Here is a 25,976-nt window from a genome sequence, read left to right on the forward strand (position 1 = left end):
ACATCCCCCACTCACATCGATGCGTGAGCTCGATTTTGTCTTCCGCTTCCTTCCCTTTGTCTTCTTCTCTTCGTCTGCTGCACATTTTCCTTGATCTGACAGCTCGGCTGTTTTCCTTTCTGGTTCCTGAGAAACTGGAGATGTGGGTTCTTCCTCTTCCTCCTCAGGAGGTAGGGGCAGTGGCTCGAGGTAGTAGCTTCGGGGCTTGGGCATGGTGTGTGTGTGGTACAGAAGGAAGTGGTGCTGCTCCTCATACTTGATAACCTTCCGGTCTACACGGACAGTGCCGAACCAGGCCCAGGACAGGGGAGCTGGGTTCTTCTGACCCTCAAACAGGTCCCACGGGGACACTTTCTGCTTCGTAGAGACCTGGAGACCCTGTGGGAAAAGAACGTTCTGTGACAACACAACCTGGCCTGTCCCCAGCTCGCAGGGCAAACTTGCACATATGTGGTTGGAATGGGCTTGGGGAACTCAGCAGACAGGAATGCTCATTTAAGATGTAGGGACTGGGGCTCAGAACTTTGGAAGCCTGTTTCTCCAGTCCTCTGTATCCCTTGAGGCATCTAAAGGTAGTCTACAATATTTTAGTATAAAATGACATTTTCATTCAAGTATGCTGTAGAAAATATATTCTCAAGCATCTCTGTGAAGTTGGTGTTAAAATACTAAATTATAACCGTCTTAGGAATCCATTATTTTTAGTATTATACAAGATTTAAAAGTCAATAAATAGTTTGCCTCTGATTGGACTCAAATTCACTTCAATCCAACCTACGTGGACTTGGTTTTAGTCTATATTTCATGTATATGTACGTGGTCTTCTCTGAATAAAGTATTTTCAGAGAACTTAATTACAGCAGCAGGTATAACACAAATTAAATCTTTCCCTTTCCATTCCAAGTTATCTTTACTGGATCCAGGTAAGGGATTCAATCTTGTTTCTCAAAGATAGAATGCTCTTACTTGTAATACTAATTGGTCACATTTCTTGGTCACTTCTCCAGCATACCAATTCAAAGCCATTTCTCCTCAAAAGACAGCCAGGTACTTTCTCCCCCACCCCCCCTGCATGTGAACGGATCTGTTCTTGTCTGTCTTCCTCTTTGAGAGTGGCTTTATTAACACCACAGGTAATGTCATCACCCCTGCTGTCTGCCGATGATGAAATCCTTCTTCTGAGTACAACTCACAGCTAAATGGAACCTGGATGGCTTCTACTGGAAGCCCAAGTCACCTGACTGTGACTTCTCCTTTTTCCCTCCCAAAGCCACACTGCTGTGGCATTGGGGCTAACACTGAATTCTGGTGGCAAGGCTTTTCATCTCACCAATCATCATCTTTCTTCCCTTTTCTTAAACTTACACCTGGTCCAACACTTTTCTGAATAACTATCGTAGGAACCCTGTTGTGACTACCTCTCCCTGTGTGACTTAAAGGGGTCCCCGCCAGTGCCTCCTAATCCTCTCTGGACCAAGACCTGCACACCCCATGGCATTTGAAAGTGCATCTACCTCCTACTGAGGGCACGGATTCCCTCCACCATCTACCTCTGCTACTGCCAATGGCTACTCGGTGCTCTTTGACAGAAAGGCTGGCCATTCTGTTATTTTAAAGAACCCTCTAAAGTGTCTTATATAAAGCAAATGCCCATCTAATACTGCTGCTTGGAGACTATGTACTGTTGTAACCCAAGTTTTACTTAATACTGATTACTCAGCACTTGAAAATTCTTATCAACCCACATCCTCTTATATATACATATTTTGTTTCCTATCCTGACATAAAGTAATAATTGTATTTTATTTTTTATGCTAAGCTGCTACTTAAACTTCTTGGTAGATTCTAGGAATTTCCTTAAGTCCAGATAAGCATTTTAAATGGAGATCTTCAAAGACAATGGCTTTTTTAGGAATGCCAATAGCTACTGTGCTCTGATGACAAAAACAAACCCTTGAAAATTAAGAGATTCAATTAATATGTTTTGTGTTTCCTCAAAGAAGGTAGGAAGTGTCATTTGGCTTCTATAACTAGATATATTTATATACAAAGAAAAAAACATTTACTCTTGCCTGTTTTTTATCAATGGAGTCAAATCCAGCAATTTTGTTTCCCTTCGTATCAATCAAAGAACCCATGGGCTCACAGGTGATGACATCACAAGTCTGCTTTGGCAAAGGCAGCAACTGTCGAACTTTGTCAATGCTTTCTGACCTCTTGTCTCCTAGTTCTTTCTAGAAGAAAAAGGAAGAAAAAAACATAAAAGCAAGAGAGAAGTGAAGCAAAAATTCTGACTTTACAATGAAGCAAAAGCTAACAAGAAGGAAGTTCCCAGCGACACATTTCCTTTTTTTAAGCTGGTACGTCTTTAGTACTTAGCACAGTCTATGGAGCAGCTGCAAACTGGACTGGTGAAATGTTTCATTTCTTCTATTCACATAGAAAATCAGAGTGCACACAAAGGCAGGCTTGTTCTACATGACAAGTCAGAGTGCTGAGATGACAAAACGCCAGTGCTATTTGCTGTCACACAGCAGGAGCTGCCGCACGGACACTTTCCCGTACCCAGGGTCAGACTGCAAGGTAACCATCAGCTATTTTACTGTCAAGTCTTCAGACTGTGTGTTTGCAATGTCTATTTGCCGTTTAGTTCAAGTAGCGTTAGTGGGTTATCAAATGAGTCAGATTTACAAATTCAATGAAGAGATCCTTTTCTCCACTTGCATGTATAAATCCAAGCATGGGTTTAACGGAAATCTGAGGTTTGGTTGGATATCGGATAATGCGTTTTTAAATTCCTTAAAAATTAAAACATGCTTTATTTGAGTATACTTTTTCAGAGAAAAGTCCTTCAGATATTGTAATGTCAAAGGACTGACAGCCCATGTAAGATAACCACAATCTGTTGAATCAACTATGCATGTAAATTAATGAGCAGGAATTCAGACAATAATCCACAAACAACTTGATTTCAGAATAGAGGCTGATCACAAGCTTACTTTCAGTTTCTTTACTAAATTCATGTATGCACGTTTGTTCTCTTCTGATCCCCCGGGGGAAGCAGTTGATAGGTCAGAAGCCAGCGTCCCATTGATTAAAACACCCAGCATGTCAAGAACCGTTGTGAATAATTCACTGAGAGGAAAGAAAAAACCCATTTTATTCTTAAAAGCAAAACCAGGACATACATAATTATCTAAGCATTTCTACTGAAAGGGCTAAATTTTTAATGACGGCTAAATCAATAAGTGGCAGAATTTACTGTCAGTGTATCAGAGCCTATACCATGCATACACGCAGCAAAAAAGTATAAAATGATAAATTAAAAAAACCCACAACAACATACTTGTTAGTGTGCATGTCAACAGTTCCCGAAGTAATTATCTGGAGGAGTAGGAGGGCCCAGTCGGTGGTCCCCTGCGTGCTCCGCTGTACCGTGTCAAACATTCCTCCTACCTAGCATACAAAATACAAGAAAGAATTTGTGTATCTAGGAGAAAACACTATTCCTATTACTATTTGTGCCCAAACGTTGATTTGTTAAAACAAGAGATGTGAAGAACTGATTCTTGCTAGCCACACTCTGGATTATCCTGTAACTGTCGCTGTTTATGGTTCTTTCCACAGAGTATAGTCCTTCAAACGTAACAAAAAGAGTAATACCTGAGTGTGGGCCTCCACAAAATTAGCTTTTTCTTATCAATCTCTCATAGTACTTAGTTTTAGACATAACTGTGGTAAAATTTAACCTGAATAGTCTCAATTGTATGATATTTGATTATTATTATGCAATAACAACTCTGCCACTATAATATCCCTGGAAATGATCTTTAATACGGAAGAAATAATGAGGAGAAAATATTGTAACAGGTCTGCCAGCTCCTGTGAGGAGGTCAGATTACCAAAAGTCAGATAAGCCACTGCCCTGGGTAGATTGAGGGTTTATCAAGAGAAAATGTAAGGGAATACAAAATGTGAGAACTTTCAGATTTCTATAAAATATCCTTGTGAGAGTTCTCCTTTTCTGATCAATTTAACAGAATGTCACTCTGTGAAAAATTAGAGTTGATGGATCTTTATGGTTGTAAAATACAACACAGTGGAAGCCAACAGTGGTATTAAAGTAAAGGTTTGTCGGACCTCCCCTGAGCACTGCACAACGAGGAGAGGTCTACCAGATGGAGCCTCAGTGGGAAACACAAATAGGTGCTTAAAGCACTACTGTCTAGAACTCAACCCAGACAGGAAGGACGGCAGCTGAGGAAACAGAAGGTTTGAGAGAAGGGGAAGTAGAGACAGAGTCAGAAAGAGGAAGGCTTCACTCTGTCATGCAGATACTGCCCACAGAAGAGGTTGAAAGCTGGTGGTATCACTTTCACACAGACAGAGGTGTGACAGAAATGCTCCCCAAGGTCTTTACCAGATTCAGGCGAAGCTGCAGGGCCTCGTGCATCATCTGGCGGGCTTTCGTGTCATCCTGGTATCTTTCTTCCCTCCAGTTACTTAAAATCTAAGATTGGGAACAGGAAATGGAAAACAAGAGAAATCTTTGTTCTTTGCCATGATGATTTTTTACATGTGTACAATTAAGCTTTATAGCGACAGCTAAAACGTCTTAGCTTTAACAAATTAACAAAGTCAAAGTTTTCATTTATTTTTATCTTTCTCTTCTTCCAGACAGATAAAATCCTATTTTATAATTTATTTCCTGGGCAGCTGGGAGAAGAGAGACCCATGCATGTGTTCATGTATACTTTTTGGAAAATCCTTTAAAAGGGCATAAAATTAAATATTGTTAATTTGTTATTATGAAGATGAACATTGAAAAGACAGAATTCCATTTTACACCAGACCTATTCTATACTTCTAAGGACATGCTACGAACCCTAGCAAATGTATTGCTTTCTTGACATCTTATTGGAATTGTTACTTGCTATTATCAAAGCCAGAATCTTTCCTGAAAAAGAGAATATAGACTATTTTGAAAAATGCAGCCACTTAGACCAAGATCATTCAAATTTATAAAGTAGGCTGCTTCTTCACTTCCTCAAGACTAGCACTGGGAAGTGTTTACTAAAGAGAGTCAAGCAAGTAGGCCGTACCCCAGAACCAGATATGAAGAGTGAACACATAAAACTCAACATAAACCCCTTGCCATGCTCTAAACTCATGTAGTTAGCAACAACAACAAAATCTTCTTGAATGATAAAAACAAAAACAAACAAAAAACGAAAGGCTGGGGAGATGCAGGTAAAGAGCTTCATATGCAAATCTGAAGACTTGGGGTTCACTGAGAGTAATGGATGTCACTGGGCAAGATTTTACCTCAAAATAATAGGAAAGGATATGTGACAGCACTCAGTGGCTGAGAACTTATTTAGCCTGCACAAGGTCCTAGGTTCAATAACAGCATGCATATGTGTGTGTGTGTGCGCGCGCGCACACACACACACACACACACACACACACACAAACAGAAAAAAGCCAGACAGATATGACTACAGCAAGGACAGAGGGACAGAGAATGATGGAAGATTTACTTCAGAGGCAAGGGGAACAGAGACCTGCAAAAAGGGCAGGGGGTGGGGGGAGCGGCAGGTCTGCCTAACAACTGACAGGAGATCCTTCCAGACAACAAAGGAAGTGCTCAGGCACCTAAACCAGAATGCTGGCTCAGCCCAGGGAGGCTAGAATGAAAGGGAGGCGAAACCCACTGGAAGAGACAGCAAACGCCCAGCCAGGAGTGGCTCAATTAGTCCAGCCCTGGAATCTGTAGTCTAGGTATGAGGAGAAACACGAGTGCTTTATATTTAAATGGCTCACTCTGGAAGCCGGACAGAGAAAAGACCTGTCCGATGTGGTGGGTGTGAGGACAAAGAGAACCAAGTACGCCTGGTGCCCTTGTTCATGTCCTCAACTCTCATTCAAAGCCACCAGGTGGGGTTCACCTGGCTTTGTGTCAGGATAATCCCTCTCACAAAACCAATCAAACCGCTCTCCTTGATTCCATACTTGCAGACAGCACAACAGAGATCAGTGAGCTAGCCACTAAGCAGTGTGCAACAACTTACTTTCATAGACAGAAACATTAATCTAATGTCATATTTATGACATTATCATGAAATCATAAAAGAAAAATACTCAATACCATCAGAAAGATACTGGCCTAGCTTAATATTCCTACTTTACCTGATTAACTTGATTCTGCAGAGATGTTAGGAGGCCTTCCCGTTGCTCATCTTGCCCCTTAAGGCAGGTAAGGACCAAGGAGAGGAAAGGTTGCTGACTCAAAAGAGACATACTACAAAGGAAGTATTAACAGATCTAGTTAGAAAGGATGGCTTGCTCCTGTTGCAACAGCTGGTCTTTCCAGTAGACTCACTCATTCCTCCTGTTTATTCTCTACTCCATAAAGGACAGGGTGGCAAGGCACCAGAGAACACTTGAAAGGTCACACCTTCCTGACTTATAAGACTAAAAACCACTGGTAAGGCTTGTGAATGACGATACTCTACTGCTCTGAAAGGTGTTCCCAAAGCAACAGAATCCTACAGTGTATGTGACGAACTTGCTTTGTGTTACTAGGGAAATTTTAAATACATAGGACAAAGAATATAAATGTATACAGAGAAAAACAAAACAAAGAACAAAAAAAAAAATACAGAAGAAATTCCTCAGAGAAAACTCTTCTTTAAGAAGAGGAAGAAGCTGAGGAGGAGGGCGGCCCTGTAGGAGGACCAGCAGTCTCAATTTAACCTGGACCTCCAAGATCTCTCAGACACTGGATCACCAACCAGGCAACATACACTAGCTGATATGAGGCTCCTAATACACATACAGCAGAGGACTGTCAGGTCTGACTTAACCCTCCAGAGACTGGAGGCCCCAGGGAGTTTAGAGGTCTGGTGAAAAGGGGATAGGGTGGAGTAGAGTCATCCTTGTGGAAATAGGCGGGGTAGGGAGGAGCTATGGGATGTGGAACAGTTGGAGGGTGGGCCAGGAGGGGAATAAAATCTAAAGTGTAAACAAACAAAAAAAGAAGGAAATGGATCTCTCTGTGTACCTGGACTATTTTGGAGGCCTGTGGTTCTTTGCTGTATCTTTCTCAAAGACCAACAGCAGAGTCTTGGTATAGTTAGGGGGAAACACAACAAGGTCTGAGGCCTCCAAAAAGCAATGTGCTTGCTGGAAACATCCTGTGCCGGACTCTGACACAGCACATGGCCTCCACTGGAAAGGGGGCAAAATTCCATTTACAATTTTCATGTTTACAAGATACCTTCCATTAGAACAATGGGCTAACTGATTGATATAGTAAAAAGAAAATTTTCCTAAAGAATAGGTCCAGGCCAGAACGTCTGAATCAGGAGCTGCACAGGTAGCCAATAAAGAACGGTCAGTTGTGGTAGTATTGTTAACTCTACCTATAAATTTACAGAAGGAAGAAATTATGACTTTTCCCTTTAAAACTTCTTGGACATTAAATTTATAGTATGAGTATTTATCCTCAGTAAGATGATCTATTTTCAAAAGTAGTTATTTGAAACCTTTTCTTGGGCATGAAATAAACAAAACAGTTTTGGCAGTTGCCATGACAAGTTCCAATCCAGAGTCTACAACAAGGTTCCTAAATTTGGAAAATCAGCAATTATTTCAAGGTCTAGTACGTCCGAATTAACAACAAGCCTGTGTGTGTTTCAATAGCTTTACAGTGATGTGGACACACAGGCAGGCATGGGACCTGGTGCCCTACACAGATCCTTGTTAAACAGAGTTTCCCATTTACTACAAGCCCCACCCCTGTGGTGGCTGTGGTGTGACTTTGGTGTGGCTTCTAGGCTTCCTCCAGGTCCTGCAGATGCCAGCCGTGAGGAAAGGCATGTGCCAGCATACCTTTTCTGCTTCTGCCTATCTCTTTCCTTCTTTGAAGAAGAGCCCAGGTGTTGTCCCTTCTCCAGCTCTTCCCCAGCAGCTTTCAACACTCTTCCCTGCACAGACGTTGGTAGCCTGGCGATGAGGGGGGCCACCAGCCACACACCCCTGCGTTCAGAGGAACTAAAATCAGAAACAGGCGTTACACCTGAGAAAGCAGCTGTCTCTGCTCTCACAGCCAATGCAGAAACCCGACAGTAAACCACTGGCTGGTGAGACGCAGACTTCTAGAACTCTCATTTTACGTCTGCACTTTCTTCTTTTGCCAAAGACCGGGCATTTGCTTATACTTTATACCCACACCTGTTGAGGAATATGAGGTGCTGTTCTGGGAAAGCATTTCCACCAACCACCCTATGTTCTCTCTATGAACGATATACTTTGCAGTCATGGTAATGATAAGCAACGGTACTGTGTTCAAGGTAATGAATACGTGATTTTAAATTCTAAAACTCACTATTTACCAAAATGATGCCATGCAAACCGATCTGTCTTTGATGATGAAAATGATTACTTTATGATTTCATAAGCATAGCAAATTCTACCATGGATATAAATTACTGTATTTATATAAAACTGTCCTTAAAGACACAGAGACAGTGTTTCACACTTAATGAATGACGCAAAGACGTAAGTGCATGTGTGGCACTGAGGTATCTGGATATACAACGAAATACCCAGCATGCCAAGACATCATTCACCCCACTTTTCCCTCCTAACTGGCTGAATAACAGGAACTGTCATTGTAAGTTTTTATCTCTCTTACATTTCCTGAAGCTTAATAAAAATTAATTATGCTAATCAGGATTACTGTGACATATGACATATCCGTGGTAGTCCAACAAAACTATAAATACCTTAAGAATGTCTTTATTCCATTCTGTCTTGTGCTACTTGGATCAACACTCCCAATAGTGTTTGGGTTGAAGAGGCTCATGCCTGAACTGGAGGCGTTATTGTTCAGGTCTGCAGATTGCTGGAACACTTCTATTGTTGCCTTTGCAATATTGTCCAGTAAGTTATTCATTTCGGCCACGGAACCAGAGCTCTAATGTCAGGGAAAAGAAAGCTAACTTGTGTGTGCACTCCTTGATTCTCAAACACCAATGATGTTTTGCTTTTTTTTTTTTTTTTTTTATTCAATTCACACGTATGCTTTCAATGTATACTCACAGGGTCCTTCAAGCACTGTTTGATCATGAGCTGAAGCTCTAGCCAGGACTGTCTCAACGTCCACTGCTCAAGATTCTGGAGAAAATTCAGAGAGCTATAACGTTAAGAATACTGAACGTATGCTAACATAGACTTACAGTAGTACTTATACTCAGCGAGGAAAGTCATATGCTTTGAGGGCTTCCAATCTCATGTCTGATATAAATAAACATACACAACAGAGTAGATTCAAATATCAAAACACATTCCCCCCAACCAGCCAGGAAGTAGAAACCAGAGAAATACGGCTTCTCTAGGAACCCATTTACCCATTAGCCAATCTCATTCCAAAACGATGTTATTTCTTAAATAACACATTGAAAATGGAGCTATCGTGAATATTATGTCTCAAGTAAATACACCACTGACTTAAATATATGCTGTTTGCTACTGACTGTATCTACGGGCTAGCCAGTGGTGGATGTCACCATAGAGAGAATTACAAAAGGAAACAAAAGTCAGAATTAAATTCAAGGTCAGAAACAACAACAGCAACAAAGTAGTTCTTTCTAGAACCACATTGTGAGGGCTGGCCTGACCAGCATCTCTGGAATGGACCACTTACCTGGAGAATGCGCTTAATGTGCTGTCTTTGCAGGTTGTCCCCCTCTGTGCACTCTTTAATGCCGTGAGGGTAACAGATAAGCTGCAATAATTTCTGTGCTTGCATGTTTGAAAGTACGGGGTCCAATATCAGTTCTTTGTCTGTACACAGTCGCTCCGGTTCTTTTAAGCAATGTTCTCCTACCCATTCCTAAAAACAAGCTGGCGGTTAGACAGGCACATGCTGATTCTACCTGACTACTGATCGTGCTCTCGTTTCTCAGAGTGAAATGATATGAGGCTAGTAATGATATGAAGTTAATGGAAAGATGGGTGGAGGAAAGTTTGCATGTAGATATGTTGAGCGTTTGTTGCTGTTCTATTTTTCTTTGTCTGCTTTGACACAAGGTCTCAGGTATTGCAGGACTCCCCCCAAGTCACTATGTAGCCAACAGCAACCCTGAACTCCTGGTCCTGCTGCTCTGTCCAGTGCTGGGATGACAGGCCTAAATTAATGCCATATCTTCCTGCCTACCAGAGCTCCCTGCATGCTCAGAATGCACTCTACCTAATAAGCCACATCACCAGCTAATGAAAAAAAGAATTCAAAACAAAATCATAACACCTGACATCTTAAAAAAAATACAAGGAGGGGAGGGATTGGATTAAAGGAAAAAACACTTAAATCTGTGGGACAGAGAGTTAAAATTTGGGATTTGTTTTAAAATAAGGGCTTCCTCTAAGGTACTATTTTGTAACCAGGTTTTTGTTTATTTGTTTGCTCTTACTTAATATTTAGGGACAACATTTTTATGCTATGCACGATTTTCATAATCTTTATGTGATATGTCCTGCTAAATGGGTAAAGTATGTAAATATTTAGAAGACTACTTCTTTTGACATTAACATCATCCTTTACCATCTTTGCTTTTATTAAGTGGCATTAAGAAACAGTCGGTACCATAGCTCAATCTGGACCCAAATCTGTTTCAAGTGAAGTTTCCTTTACAGCTGTGTCAGTCACTCAGCTCAGGTCATTTATTGAAGTTACATAATTCCCGCTCCATATTAGCCGCACTAAATCACACCCGGATAAAGGCACCAAGACACAGTGTGCTGCTTTTCTAGGTGTCAGATTATTATTACCGACAAACTGATTAATGGTGTGTGTGTGTGTGTGTGTGTTTCTTTTGGATACTGGCCCTGTAGAATAGGCGAGAAGCTTCCCACAGGGTTTGGAGCAGAGCCTCTTAGAGCCTAACCAGCTCCATCTTGAGAGCCACACACAGTCCGGTGATGCCATCAAGTGCTCACAGGTGGGGACTGATACACACTTGGCCATCAACAACGGTGGAGCTGGTTAAACTTACCACAGTCAGAGCAAATCTGAGTGATCATGCATTTAATACAAGCTACAAAAATATGTAACATACCACATTTTTTTAAAAAAGGCTTTTGAAATCATGGAAAGATAATCAAACACTACTGAAGCTGAGCCTGAGCGGGACCAGACAGGAAGAAGGCAGCAGGTGAGGACAGGTGCACTTTTGTGTGAGCTTTTGAATGTATGCTGTGATACAACCATTAGACGGGACCAACAAAACAAAACAAAACAACCCTCCCAAAATAAAAACAAGTACAAACAAAACAAAGCGAATAAAAGTGATTCTAATTTTGAAGAAGGAACATGTTCACCCTAAGTGAGACAACTGTAAAAAAGATTTTCCTTTATTTTTCCCTTTCCTTGTTGAGTGCATTATCTTAAACTCTTCAGAGGAATCAAACTGCAAAAGCTCTCAGAACCGCTTTTCCTAGTGGTATATGCATGACAACTCTGAAGCCATGTTAGGTGCTGTATGAGGGACAAGGCTGTTATCTTGTAAGAATGTAATTACTAATATGAAGTGGGAGAATGTAAACTATAACTTTAAAGGATTAGATTAGAACTAGAAGTATCAATATGAATTCATGATCACACACACACACTCACACACACACACACACACTCACACAAGTTCTGTCTGCTGGGAGAGTGGGGATATATAAACCAGACCTTGTTTTCCTTTTTTGTGCATATGTGTATGTATGCATGCCTGTGTGTGTGTGTGTGTGTGTGTGTGTGTGTGTGTGTGTGTGTGTGTGTGTGTACACTAAACATGATGAATAATGCCCATGTGTGAATGTGTGTAGAGGCCAGAGGTTGATGTCAGGTATCTTCTCAGATCGTTGTCCACCTTATATACCAAGAAAGCATCCCTTCGATGAACTCAGAGCTTCCATACCCAGCTCCTCTCCCTAGCCTGGTTACCCTAGGATCCTGTATCTCCATTTCCTGAGTGCTGGGATTATAGGTTGGCTGCCATGGCCCCCCCAGTACATACATGGACTGTAGGGTCTCAATTCTAGGCTTTATGCTCACACAGCAAGCACGTTACCACTGACCTAACCCTCAGCCCTTGGGCTCTGCTTTCTGAGTACCCGTCTCTTAACAGGCCAAAACGGCACTCCTTAGAATGCCTGATTATAGCTATGAGGCAAGGCATATGGGAGACAGGTAAAGTAAGGCAATAGTTCTCTAAAAGGATAGAAATATTCCAATCATAACAAAAGGTAGAATGAGGGATTCCTAATATGTCAGCCTCAAACAAGCTGGGCATTAAAGAAACCATGGACGATATAATCCACATAACTACAAATGAACAATTACATAAGAAGGGTAAGGTCTTTGTAGAACAAAAACTGATCTTGTAAGAGGAACAGGAAGATCTCAAAAGAAAATACCTCATTCTGCAGCCAGTACAGTAAAGACTGGCTTTAGACAAGACTTGCAATGTATTCATGAGGAATGGGGTGTGTTAGGAGGATCAGAGAGTTTACATCCTCTCAGAGCATCTTCCCGGAGATTACTGGTTCACTGAAAACAAAGCAAACCAACAGTCTAGTGGATCCTGAATCTAGAGATGCCTTCCTCAAAGGCAGCATCGCCAGTCGAGCAAACGGGCACTCTGTGCAATCAATAGTGGTTACCTGGACTAATACAGTTTCCCCTCTGAACTCGGCCCTCTGATTTTCTGAAGTTAATCTCCAGAACCTAATGCAACTCTAGCAGCACCAGAATAAATCAGAAAGTCCCATATAGATGAGAAAAAGATTATTGCACTGAAGTTTAAGTTATGATTTTTTTTTATTAACTAAACTTTGATTATGACAGGAATGAAAACTTAATGGAGTATTCAAAAGTAAAGCAGAGCCCCAAAAGGGGTGGAATAACAGTACTGGATACTTTCCAAAACTGTCAAGAATAAATACAGACTGTCCAGAATTAGTGAATGCATTAGTATAAAGGATATACTAGATGTCTTCATGATTGCAGCTCTTAAATTTGAACTCATTGGGGAAAAAAAGGACCACTTAAATACAATAATAATAATTAAAAAAAGTAGTGGGCAGTTGTCCCCTGCCCCACAAAGAACAGGTACATATTCCAAGCAGAAGCCATTTGAAATCCATGAGTACCTGTTGGCAGATAGTCCTCAGTACGTATCTGGCATATTCTCTCAGGTTGGCAGTTTCTATGGAAATGCTTTTCCCATAGGGCTTCGAATTCTGAGAGGTGGCCCAGGCATCCTCAGCGCTCCCATCACGGCGTAAGCCCCTCATGCTGAAGTCTTCATTCTTTAAGGTGTTGACATTGTTACTGCCAATCTTGGCATCTCCTAAGTAACAGAATCACAAAAGCAAAAACCACAGATGTTCAAAATACTGCCCCAGATATGTAATAAGCAAATAGGCTAGATTTTGGGGACTCGGGAGGTATAGATGGTATTATTTTTGCATAGCCAGCTGTTTGGCAACAAACAATCAAGAAATACATGAAAGGAAACAAAACCATTGGACATGGAGAAAAGTTAAAGTCAAGACTCATTCCTTCTTTTGGTTTACAGAATTTAATATTCTTCTGCTAGCCTTGAAAGGACTGTTATGAATGACAGTTAATAACCAAAACACATTGATTTCACCAAAAACTTCAGGCATGACTGTGCTCAAGTTTATTTGAGTGAATAGACCAGGAAGAAAATATATTACTCACCTTTCTGGGAATCCCTTTTCCATTTCTTCTCTTATAATGACTTATTTTCTATCGCTAGGTCAAGAGAAAAATTTTGCCTTAGCCCACCTTACTATCAACTTCTTGACAAGAGAGATTTAATTCCCTGGCAATGGAAAGGGGCAATTCATACTAAGGAGGCTCTGGAGAGCAGAGTTCTCTGTGCAAAGCCTGCACTTTCCACCTTCCTCTCTCCAGAAGCAGCTTGGACTTTACCTGACCAATCGCTAACACACTGACTGAGATGAAGCTAAGGAAGGTATTTTCCCCCCAAAAAAACACTCAACAGGGCATACTTGGATGAAATAAAAATCTCTAGCCATGAAAGAAAAAGAAAATCCGTGAGAGATAATTTGGTAGTGAAATTGCAAGACAGCAGCAGAGACTTCAAATGATTGCCTGCTTACCTACAGAAATCAAAACAAGCTTTGACAGGATGATTCACTGAAACCAGCAACTGACATTAGGGGAGGCCTTGTGGAGTAGAAGCAAGCCCAGGTCAATGCAAGAACACAAGCAAACCAAGTCAGCAAAACCAACCAAAGCAAACGACAAACAATAATTTAAAACGCAAGGTCGGTTCGATCCCCGAAAGGTTTTGAATCTATTGAAAACAAACGAAAAGACAAAACTCTGTTCTTGGGAGGAAGAGTAACCTAAATGTCCTAATTAATGTCTACTTTCAAAAACCTTAGAGGCAGAGGGGCTGAGGCTGTTACTCACAGTACTTGTCTATCATGCCTGGGAACGGAGGTTCTATCCCAGCACCATTAGCACCACTGCCGCCCATGGACAAAGCAGAAAACCAACAGAGGTAGAAAGAAGCCAGGCACCCCAGCTGACCAATGTATTATCACACACCATGAACTTTACAGTATAAGAGCGAGTGGGTTTACTCAGGGAGTTTATTTCATTCAACAGAGCCTTTCAAAACTAGCAGACATGTGTATTCTCTGTTCTTAGAGGATGTAAATATCTGTGTCTATTTCAAGTTAAACTGCTATTAAATTGGGAGCAAAGTTCATGGTAATAGTTCTATTTTCCTATCTCAATATCTACTTTGGTAGATAAGAACTGGGAGAAAACTGGTTAGAACCACTAGAGCACATAAAACCTCGGCAAGGGCAAAGATGAGTACATCTCTCAGACCATTTACTGTATTTATTTAATGTACGTCTCCATTTACTTTGGGTATCGGGGGACTGAAGTCTGTGTGACTATGCTAGAATATTCTGCAATTATATAGCCAAAAACAAAAAAAAAACAAAAACAAAAACAAAAAAAACCCAAGTGTAATATTCTATGTGAATCTACATGAATCTGCCTAAAACTTTACTGGCATATAGCTGTGCTGGTTATAATTTCTCAGACCGAGAACCTCCCACATTATTTGAATATCTGAAAAGACTGGAAACTTTACTTGGGATTAGGCCAGTTCTACAAACAAGGGGCCACTGTCACTGTCTAGATGAGATTCATCTTGTGGATACCACTGAAATATGTTACTGGGCATTCATTCTTCCGACATAAGTTTATTGAAAACATATTTCTTATTTTCTCTGATGAGACTTGGAGACAGCCGAAGAGAAATTGCCTGTCTTCGTGACCCCAATGATTATTAATCAGTAAAGTGGGCCAGTTCTCCTTACCTTGGCTGAAATCAGCAGTTAGTATTGTCTGTATAATATAAAGCCCTAAGTTCATTCTTCCTCCTTTCCTAGATCTCTCTCCTATTTTCCTAACTACCCAACTATCTTGAGCTCACTTTCTCTCAAAAAACAAACAAAAAAACAAAAAAAGAAAATCTAAACAAACAAAACCAGTAACACAAAATAATTAATTAACTAATTAATTTTTAAAAAGCAGAGTAAACTTTGTGTTGGCCAATCATTCCTGAGTACGGGGCTTGCCCTGGACTGTGTTGGATATCAATAACATTGTATTGGAAAAAACTGGAAAGTCTTGTATATTCTTTGTGATGGATGCTCTTTTAAACAGATTTTAATAGGCTGTTTTATGAATGCTCTGCTAATATTCTTTGCCTTCCACAAGTAACATTTGTCAAGAAAGGTAAGGCTATATTCTCATTTATGTCTTCTAAGGCTCACTTGAATGAAAATCCATCCATTCGGTAATCCTGTTTAAACCATAAACTATAACATGAAGTGGCAATGATTGTTTGGTTAAGGCCAAAATGAGGTACCCAAAGTTAAAAGTAGGCAATACTGGGGTTCTCCTAATCATTCAAATCCTTTATGATTTACATAAAAATTGCACTGCCCATGAACGGAAGGTGGTACCATTAACTCTTGTTAAATACGTACAGAGTATAGAGGGAACCCTGGGCACCGTGAATTAGAGGAGAGGCCTGGGCCCTCCTGCTGATCACCAGCCATGCAAGCATCACTCCAGCCCCACCTGCTTCATAAAACCCACAGAGTAGAGAAGACGAACGTGTTCAGAACAGAAGGAGAAACTCGACATTAAAACACAGGCTTTCTGAGGTTGTGCACCTGGATTAAGATCTGGCTGAAACATAAAGCTTTTATTAGAAATATGAAGTACAATTTCTGTCAGTAAATGAAGGCCAAGTCCTGTGGGTCTACGGCTCTGATTCACGTCAGAATGAAGTGGCACAGGATTAAAACCAAACATAACGTACTCATATTATAGTTCTCCCAGGGTCACCACAGCTAAGAGACGGGACGTTCCCATTACTTCCCTTAGGGAAAACCAACAATTTTTGTTCAGGACAAACAAACAAACAAACAAACAAAAACAATGTCTCTATTAACATTACTTAGAATTTACAGTGAATATAAATTACTTTGCCTCCACTGCTGGTGATAAGCCAAGAAGCTGAAGGCCAAGATGGTCTTACCAAGCATCATAATTGCCTTTAAGACAGCAAACACAGCTCCCACTTCTATGCTGTTGTGGGCTGCAGCTAAGAGGTGTCTATCACAAGATGATCTTATTCCGGGGAAAGGTTTGCCTATAAAAACAACAACAAACCTTCAGTGGCCTCTTCACTGTCATTAACCATCGTCTGCAATCATTCACAGTCAGTAAGACCTTTCTTTCACTGGTTGGTAGTTTGTGGGCTGTTAGTTGACATTAGTTTGCATTAACTGGTGCTCCACAGGATCACTAAGAAACGCTGCCAGTAGCATTCTTACTTAACCTTTTCTCTTTAATTATTATTAAAACAACGTTTCTGTTCCTCAAAGAGATGGGGTGCAAAGATTAGTAGGATTCCCACACTATCCATCTCTATATGGAAATGATTTAGCACAAGACTTCACTAATACCCTCCGTTGCCTCAGGAAAAAATAAATAAATGAGTTGTCATCTGCTTAAGCCGAGATGGCATGGCCCAGAATCAACACAGAGCATGCAAGACGATGAGACTTCCCACCAGCACGGTATTTCCTAAGAGCCCAGGCATTTTTATTGTTTATTAATTCCTCATTTTTATTTCCCAATATATCCTCACATTACATCATGAAAGGTGTTGACAGCCCTCTGAGTGGCATGATCTCACCCCTCCATCATCTGCAGATCAAGCCCATGAAAATCGGGGAGGAAATTACAAACTGGACAGCTCACTGGGTCACAGTAGAACTGAAGGAGTCAAATAAACCCCAAGGCAGAGCAGAGCGTTCTCCTGGAGTCAGCTCACCTGTGGCCTGAGGGAAAAAGCAGGCCTGGGGGGCTCGGAAGAGGTGAAGCAGGAGGCGGCAGGTCATCCTTGCCCCGGGCTCTGCATCCGCATCTCCACAAGCTGCAAAGAGGAGGAGGAGGTTTTAAAAACAAGCTTCCTCACAGGTTCCACCCACAGGCTTTGCTTGCTAATACAAAACTTTCTGAAATACATTAAATAGCCCTTCTGTTTAGTAAGGTCATTAGTTATATCTCTCTGGGGAGCCCTCACGCTGCCTTAAACCTCGTACAAAGCAATGGCAGTTTCCTGTCACGAAGTTCCATGCTACTCCACGTAAACAGCTACCGACGCTCGACCATCTCTTTCGGGTACCATGGCACCCACAACGCACACATCCTCAAAAATGGCCCTTTCCCTGTGCTTCGGTGGTCACACATGACTACCAACCAGCAAACAATAACACACACAGCTCAGGACCATCTTACCTGCCGCCAGGAGAGAGGGGAGTGCGACGTGTTGCACGACATCTTCCAGGGAGAAACACTGTCGTGCTATCAGGATAGCAATGAAAGTGGCTAATGAGTCGTGGAATGAAAGGTCACTCACCTTTAAGAAAAACATGGACAGGTTTTAATGCCCAGCATCCTTGGATGCAGTACCAAAGACCACTATGTAAGAGAATGCCAGTACCCATAAGATCTCAAATCTCCATATGAACCGTCAGAGGGAAGTGACCTGCGATTATCTTCTTAGGCCTATGGCTACAATAAGGCAAAGCAAGTTTACTCATATCCTAACGCTCTAGGGAGACGTTGGCCTTTAACCTGTCAGTTGCATGTGCCTGCAACTGAGAAAACAGCAACGAAAGAGCAAAATCGAGAGGCTACTATAAGGGGTATCATAATCAATGCTTGCCAACGGAATACAGCCATTTATGGGAAAGGCAGGAAGCAGAAGGGGAAGCCTCCCCTGGGAGGAAAACATGACCCTCTAACTAACACTTGAGCCTTCTTTCCTGACATGACTAACACATTATTTTAATGCGAGAGAATTCATTTTAAAAGAACTCTGAAAGTTTTCAATAGGCTGCTAAATTTAAAAAGGAAAGATGAGAGAAGGGAAGGGGAGAGAAATTAATTCAGCTAAGGTGAAATCTCAACACTCCAGATCTCACAAAATATTGGAAGAAAATACAAAGAGAACACAACCGCTACAGTAGCAAGCTTCCTAGTGATTGGTTCAGCCGGCCACAAATACAGATTTCAGAGAAGAATAACTTAGGTCTTCGTTGCTATGGAAAAGCAGACCATTACTAACGTATTTTACAGATAAGGAGGCAGGCCTGTCTACTCCGCACTGAAGCGGCAGAGACAGGAATAAGCCCTCAGCTTTACAAAGGCCAAGTTTCTTCAGTAACAGATCTCTGACAAAGATCACCCCAAGAAATGATATAGGCATAGATGGATAGAGTATCCACAGAGATGTGTAAGGCATATATCATATATATCATGGGTGCAACACGGAGAACCAGGAAGTCATGGTACATGATCCGGGCAATCATTCCATCACTCTACTGGCACAGTCTGAGACTATTGACTATCCCGAGGCTACAGGTGGACTCTGTTACTCAAAACAACAAAATCTGCATACTTAGACTTAAATATTTGCTGCTTCTTTCATGTATGAAATGTCTTATGTACTGTGCTGAGGGATCCACACTGGGAAGAATGAAGCTGTTGATACCATTCACATTTAAAAATTTTAGCTGCTGGAAACCAGGCAACAGGGAACACACTGGAATTTCTTCTGTTACTTCTATTTTTTTTTTAAGTTTATTTAATTCATGGTAATGTCATCAGTTTTGGAAATAGAAAAATATGCCGCTGTGTTTCAGTTTAATTAAGCAGTAAAAGATTAAACTAATGAATTAATTATTGAGAAATTGAGAAAACTTACATCCACAGTGCAGAGGACGTCATTAAACCCCCACACATGATTTGAGGAACAACAAAGAGCCTTCAGAACCCCCAGCCACTCCGAACTCAGAACTGTACAGCAAGCAGTTAGCTCGGAGGAGAAATTGGCTATGTCATTTATCCTAGAAAAATAAAAGAAGATAACAGAAAGTGAATTGGTACAAATGAGGAATGATTACACAGGGCTTCCTCATTGAATACATATTTCATTATCATTAATCATCGCTCAGATTTAGAATATAATAAATATCCCTTTGTATAAATACAAGGTACAGTTATACACAGAAACATATAAATACACGAAGCGAATTAGCACACTTCTGATTCTATGAATAAACCCTGTATATGATTTTACATTTCATATGAACCATAAGTTAAGGACAAAAGGCTGGGGATGTTCCATGTGCAAGATCCTGGAGTCAGTCACGATCTGACTACCACGAGGATAAATAGTTAAAGACATTATGTAATGGTTATGTAGTAATCATACTAGGCCCAAGTACAGTTTATTATCAAAATACAGTGTTGTCTTTAAAACTGTATACTGTTTTCAAAATGGATTACCAATAATTAAAAAAAAAAAATCCACAGCCAAACCAAGAACCCCAAGGCCATGATTTCTCGGGCTAAGTATTTAATTAGGACATAGTGCTGTAGAATCAGAAATTACTAAAGAAACCCCAAAGGGGCGCGTCTTGAGCACTGACGATTCAGGGTAGAGCAGCTCACCGGCCGGCATCCTGGTGTCCCATGCACACATTCATGAGGGTGTTGCACACAAAGCTGTACCGATTGGCAGCATTGTCATTGAGGACCTTGCCCAGCATGGAATAATTGATGCTTCTTGCTGAGGGATTCTCAATAAAATCCATCATGAAGTCCGGGTCCCAGCGTAAGTTGGAGTTTGCAGGCATTACGTTATTATAAATGGTCTGCTTTACTTTTGAACAGGCACTACTAAGGTTAGGAAAAAACAGTTATAAAAGGGAAAAAGAACAAAACCACCAAGAAAATCACTTCACCTACAGACGTGTTAAGTGGCAACTACTCTAAGACTTTCCTAGACCGTCTGCATCCTGCCATTATTAACACCCAAACCTTTGTGAGCAACACGATATCTGATACACAGCTATCGCTTCATGAAGAGTTTTTGAATTCACAGATGGAAACAAACAAACAAAAAAACAACAACAACGTATTTTCTAACAACTGTTTCTCTCTTGAGAGTAGTTGTGAAATGCTATAACCTAAAAATAAAAATGGAGCCAATCAAGAAAAAAAAAAATGGAGACAATCGCACACGAGGAAAAACTCAGTGTTCTAATTCTAACTGTAAACCATAAACCCTATTCCTTTGGGTGTAGTATGCCTAGTAATAGCCACTGTGCCAAGGGGAGGTAAAACTGGCATCAGGGCGCCTTACGTTATCCAAGGAGAATGCAGATAATACATTCTGTAGTGCGAACAAACTGTTACAACATGCCTTAAAAAAAAAAGTATGTTTCTCAGCAACAGGAAAAAAGTGTAAGAGTTGGGCATCATTCACCTATCAACCCAGCACTTGAAAATGGCGAGGGCTGTAAGTTCCCACCTAGCTGGGGGGGCAGGACCCTTTCTTTCAAGTCTTCCTGTGAAACAAGCAATGTTTTAAGAACTGAGTATTTTCAGTGGGCAACATCTGAACAGACAGGGAATGCTGGAAATAGGAGAGAACTGGAATGTAGTTTCCAGGGCTTCTCTGCAGAAGAGGCAAGCATGGTGTGACTGCACAGGAACTCCTGCTGCGCATGGTAAATCCGCAGCAGCACCTTTTCCTACTCAAGAGCTCTACCATGTAGCGCAATCTTTTGGACCCAAATCCTGGCTGACAGACGAAGGTTCTGTTTCTAGGGTGACACACACACAGGTCTACTAAACCACAGAGGCTTTTCCTCGTTTCCTTCTAAAGTTCTGAGATCTATTCCACCCTGCTTTCAAACTCAGACTTCTCTGAGGAGCCTCTGTGCCTGACATCCTAACTTCTCCAAACTCCGAGTCTCGGCGCCTTTCCTTTCTGGACTCCTTATCTTCTTCATCGAGCTTCTCAGGAGGAGCTTCTCTGTTTTGATAAGATGCTGGCTGCCAGTGAGAGTGTTCTCTCATTCTTCCCACTCCCTGCTGCCTACACATGGGGAGCTGAGCCAAAAACTCAGGCATGTTCCCTCTGTACCTGTGTGTCTCAGGAAAACCTGGTACACTAATGAAAGCAACACATGCCTTGAGGTCAGAAAACTTGTTTTAGATCCCAGCTTCGGCATATGTCAAAAATGATCAGGAACAATCATTTGTGGCTAAGGAAACTCACTCTACCTCCCTGGATAATGACAATTCAAAACTTTATTGGAAAAAAAAAAAAAAAGCACAGTTTTGTGGCACACAAGCTCAAGCAGCAGGAGATATGGTTACTGCTATGCTTGCCCCAAATTTCCTCCCTACACAACTTTAGTGTTTTAGAAAAGACTGTTACAACTTTTTATTTCTATTGTACTAACGGAAATCTCCCTGCACTTGTAGCTTCTTTGTAAATGTGATTCCTAACCTCCAAACAGACCTCTGACTCCACACTACTTCCAGAGAGCTGCATTCCTTTTCTGTTTGTTCTTGAAGACTGCGCACTCCGTATCTGTGATGGCTACTGTCCTGGTGGTAAGAGCACCTTCGTCCACTGACAATCACGTAAAAATAAAACCTGTGCACCTAATGAACTCACTTAGCCCACCTGGTACTAAGCTGCAGGAATAATTAAAACCAGCGCTGTTGAAAAAAAAAAAAAAAAAACTATCTTTGAGAAACGTAAACTGAAAATTCAAAATGCAGCAAGAGAAGAAAATGAAGCATTTTTACTGTTATTTCATTCCCTTGAAAAGTTTCCGGAGACTCATTCAAATATTTTACAAATGACTAATTTAAACCAAATGTTAACATTTCCTCAGTTTTATTCATTAACACAACTCATCTTTGGCTAACACTAGTGCAACAGTGTAACCGTAGTACAGGCATATATTTTTGTGTAAAATGCAATATTGCCTGCTAAGTGTTATCGTATTTTCAAAATTTTGGGGCAAAATAGAGAGAATAGTATAAGCGCTCAGGAGATTTGCATCCTAGACAGGAGCCAAACCATAAGTAAATGTATAATGTATGTAGAGCAGCCAATACTGAGGGTTTGCAGAAGGACTGACTGAGAATGCATTGCCCTTGAACACAAGGTTGTCAGCGAGCAGGGCCGCAGATGCTGTGTAACAAGGCATAGGCACCACACTGGGGAAGAGAACCATAAGGAAGGGAAGAGAAGCAGCAAGGAGACGGTTCCAGGTGTGAGGACCAGAAGGAAGTGTCTGGGGACAGGAGAGAATATACTTCAGGAAATGAACAGAAGAAAGATGGAAGCCAAAAGATCTCAAAGGCGAGATCAGAGCTGTGAGTTTTATACTGCATAGATGATAACCATAGATACCTCTCAGGCATCCTTGTTTGAGTCACTTTAGCAGATGTGCTGAGAATATGCTACAGAGAATCTGGTAAAGGCAGTGAAGCCAATGAGAAGGACTCTGCAGGTTGGTCCAAGCAAGAGCTGGCTGTGACGGCAATGACCGGGGTATTGAAGAGAGGTCAAATGTGACCCATTCATGGAAGTCAGAGCTCACAGCATTTCTAAGCAAACTGAACACAGAGCAACGAGGAGCAGAAAAAACCATTACTGACTCGTCTTCTGGATCCTCACTGCCACATTATTTCCTTCTGAAATTCCCCAACAGGCACTTAATATCGGGCACACCCAATGCTAAGCAACAGATGAAAGGAACTGGGGACTTCTAACCGACAATTAAGAGAGTAGAGACACAAAGGAAGAAGCAAGCTTGCAAAGAGCTCTGCAAGAATGTTCCAAGTGAGGCGAAAGCAAAGGCAAAATACAGAATGTTTTCACTCAAGAAACTGTAACCATAGTTACACGAACAGCAAGGAGCACTAACAGGAGGCCCTAACTTCTGCAAAAATTAATTCAGCATAAACTCTGAGTCAGAGTTATGAGAAGATAAAAGTGCAAAGTTTATTACATTAAAAACTTTTGGGATTGTTTAAAAAAATGTTCCTCAAGCAACACAACTAATTGACAGGAGAAAAATTCTTGGCAGGAGAATGGTTGCCATCGAGAGTCTTAATAACAAGCAACTTCATATTTGATAGCACTGTCTCCTAATCAGCGCAGGTACTCCTGTGTCATGCCATGAGCATCAGGATTTATCACACTGTACCTCATGAGTAAAACAGGCCATGCGAATAACCGCTTTTAATTAGTGTTGGCTAAATGATATTTAGAGAATTGCTAGCCTTCCATTAAAAGCTCGTCCATGCATGAGGAAATGATCTGCTAAAGACTAAAGCAATCTTAAAAAAGAAAAGAGAAATAAATTTTAAAAAACCAGGTTGGGAGGTGGTATAAAATTAAGACCTTAACAAATCACTAGGAAGGAGGAAGATTTGCAACTTTGCAATGCAGAAAGCATGCGGAAGTCAAAGCAGCACAAAAAGCCTTCTATAAAGGTGAAATGGGAACAAAGAAGACATGAACAAAAGCATTGTGAGACTTTTAAATTTTAAATTCTACTTTAAACCAAAATATAAGCATATATCAGATTTTTATCATGACTTCAATACGGTTTATTTAAAACTTCTAAAAGAATGAGAAATCTTAAGTAAGAGACACTTTGAGGGGTGGTGTATAGCTCATCACCTAAAATCACTGCTATCTATATACTAAAATCATCTTGCCATCACATACCCTTACTCATTGTCACTAAGTATTTTAGTATCTGTCTAATTGAGTCTCGAATCAAACACTTATTGGCGTATGTTAGTACACAGGATATAAATAGCAATGGGACCGTTAACAAACGGAGGTGTGATCATGTCTAGTTGTCTTCTTGTTGTTTGTTTTGCTTTGTCTTGCTTTTTTACTTTTTCCTGCTCACCTAAAAAGGTCTCCAAATTTACTTCTGAGGTGGCTGCAAGATACATAGAGGTCATAGAGGTAGGCCAAGATACATCTTTCAGGAGAAGAACATTCTGAAGGGTTGACAACATGTTTCACCACACCACATAACCTGAGAACAGAAATATAGGAATGAAAAGCCATGTCTGGATATGAGTATGTGAGTAAGTAATAAAGTCTTTACTGTCTACCTAGTACTTAGAAATATGTATCAGACATAAAAAGAAACCTGATTGCTCTTAAAAATATGCAGTTATTACATATCAATTTTTGTTACCAAATACTAGCAATGTTTAAAAATGAAACATCACTTAAAAGAAACATATGTAATGAAATGAATTCTCCATACTATGATTAACAATTGAAACTCCATCCCTTAAGCTGCTGTAGCTGACAAAAAGGAGAGGCTAGGTAGGGAAGTGTAAGTCAATACAAAGTTTCACAAATTCAATCAGTTGGCAAAGATTGCAGGAAAATGGGGAAGCGTAGACAGGGAAGTTTAAGTCAATACAAAGTTTCACAAATTCAGTTGGCAAAGATTGTTTACTAGCTTGGAAAGAAACAATTCTTCAGTGCAGGAAATCTGGTGAACTTGAGGAATCTGTGGTTTGGAATCCCATTCATCTTGTTTATACTAACTGCAGACAAATTTATCTTGGCTTTCTTATGTAAAAAAGATGGAAATCCATTCTCTTTAGAGGCATCCTTTATAATAATGCCTTCCTTTCAAGAATACCAACACCACAGCCATTTTCCTCCATTCAAATCCATGGACTCCTCGGTCTATAGAACAGGGCTGTGAGTATGGCATAGGAGGCAACACCTGTGCTCCATTCACACATGTGTCTGACTCTACCTCTGCCACCCTGCATCTGGCACAGGACTCCACATAAAATGTCACCCATAGTGTTACCAATGGCTGAGACTCTAAAAGGAGTTTAGTAATAATTCTCCATCTCACCAGCATCACTGCACAAAGGCTATTAGGCAAAGTAACCTGAACAGAGAAAGTGAACCACTCTCCACCATTCAGAAGACTAGAGAAATCAAGAGATGGTAGTCTACAGTGTTCAGGCCCATTAGGGATAGGCATTCTTAGCATCAGAGACGGATGCCAGTAAAGTAAGGAGCGACTATGCAGTATCCCAGGTAGTCTGAAGGAATACCACCTGATGGGGCCATCTGGTGATTCTAAAGGAGGGTAACATGCTATGTGTGTCTTTCTGGGTCTGTGTTACCTCACTCAGGATGATTAGTTTTTGCTGCTGTTGTTCCATCCATTTGCCTGCCATTTTTATAATATGATTTTCCCCCTAACAGCTAAGTAACCTTTTACTGTGTAAATGTACCATATTTTCTTGCCTACTACTAGTCTTTGGTTAAGGGACATCTAGGTTGTTTCCAGTTTCTGGCTACTATAAAGAAAGCCACAATGAACATAGTGGAGCAAGTGTCCTTGTGGTAAGATGGAGCATCTTTTGGGCATATGCCCAGGAGTGGTATAGCTGG

The 25,976-nt window shown here is 40.9% G+C and overlaps 1 protein-coding gene across 10 annotated transcripts in view; it reads right to left on the reverse strand.

Moving 5' to 3' along the window:
• Nucleotides 1–25,976, reverse strand: part of Med12l (mediator complex subunit 12L) — a 320,796-nt gene that overhangs the window by 55,655 nt on the left and 239,165 nt on the right. For 5 of the 10 annotated variants that reach the window (XM_032898340.1, XM_032898337.1, XM_032898339.1 and 2 more), the window contains 17 exons: nucleotides 24,448–24,579; nucleotides 20,165–20,392; nucleotides 19,416–19,557; nucleotides 17,945–18,065; nucleotides 17,478–17,579; nucleotides 16,677–16,790; nucleotides 13,204–13,403; nucleotides 9,710–9,898; nucleotides 9,106–9,180; nucleotides 8,790–8,980; nucleotides 7,894–8,055; nucleotides 6,190–6,301; nucleotides 4,421–4,510; nucleotides 3,347–3,456; nucleotides 3,000–3,135; nucleotides 2,067–2,234; nucleotides 16–378 (listed from right to left, as the gene is read on the reverse strand). In XM_032898340.1, coding sequence (XP_032754231.1) covers nucleotides 16–378; nucleotides 2,067–2,234; nucleotides 3,000–3,135; nucleotides 3,347–3,456; nucleotides 4,421–4,510; nucleotides 6,190–6,301; nucleotides 7,894–8,055; nucleotides 8,790–8,980; nucleotides 9,106–9,180; nucleotides 9,710–9,898; nucleotides 13,204–13,403; nucleotides 16,677–16,790; nucleotides 17,478–17,579; nucleotides 17,945–18,065; nucleotides 19,416–19,557; nucleotides 20,165–20,392; nucleotides 24,448–24,579 — 2,635 coding nt within the window. The remainder of the gene's footprint in view (nucleotides 1–15; nucleotides 379–2,066; nucleotides 2,235–2,999; nucleotides 3,136–3,346; nucleotides 3,457–4,420; nucleotides 4,511–6,189; nucleotides 6,302–7,893; nucleotides 8,056–8,789; nucleotides 8,981–9,105; nucleotides 9,181–9,709; nucleotides 9,899–13,203; nucleotides 13,404–16,676; nucleotides 16,791–17,477; nucleotides 17,580–17,944; nucleotides 18,066–19,415; nucleotides 19,558–20,164; nucleotides 20,393–24,447; nucleotides 24,580–25,976) is intronic. The other 5 variants (XM_032898341.1, XM_032898338.1, XM_032898335.1 and 2 more) reach the window with 3 other exon arrangements.

Source organism: Rattus rattus, chromosome 3 (genome assembly GCF_011064425.1).
Source record: "Rattus rattus isolate New Zealand chromosome 3, Rrattus_CSIRO_v1, whole genome shotgun sequence".
In the NCBI taxonomy this organism is placed as follows: Eukaryota; Metazoa; Chordata; class Mammalia; order Rodentia; family Muridae; genus Rattus; species Rattus rattus.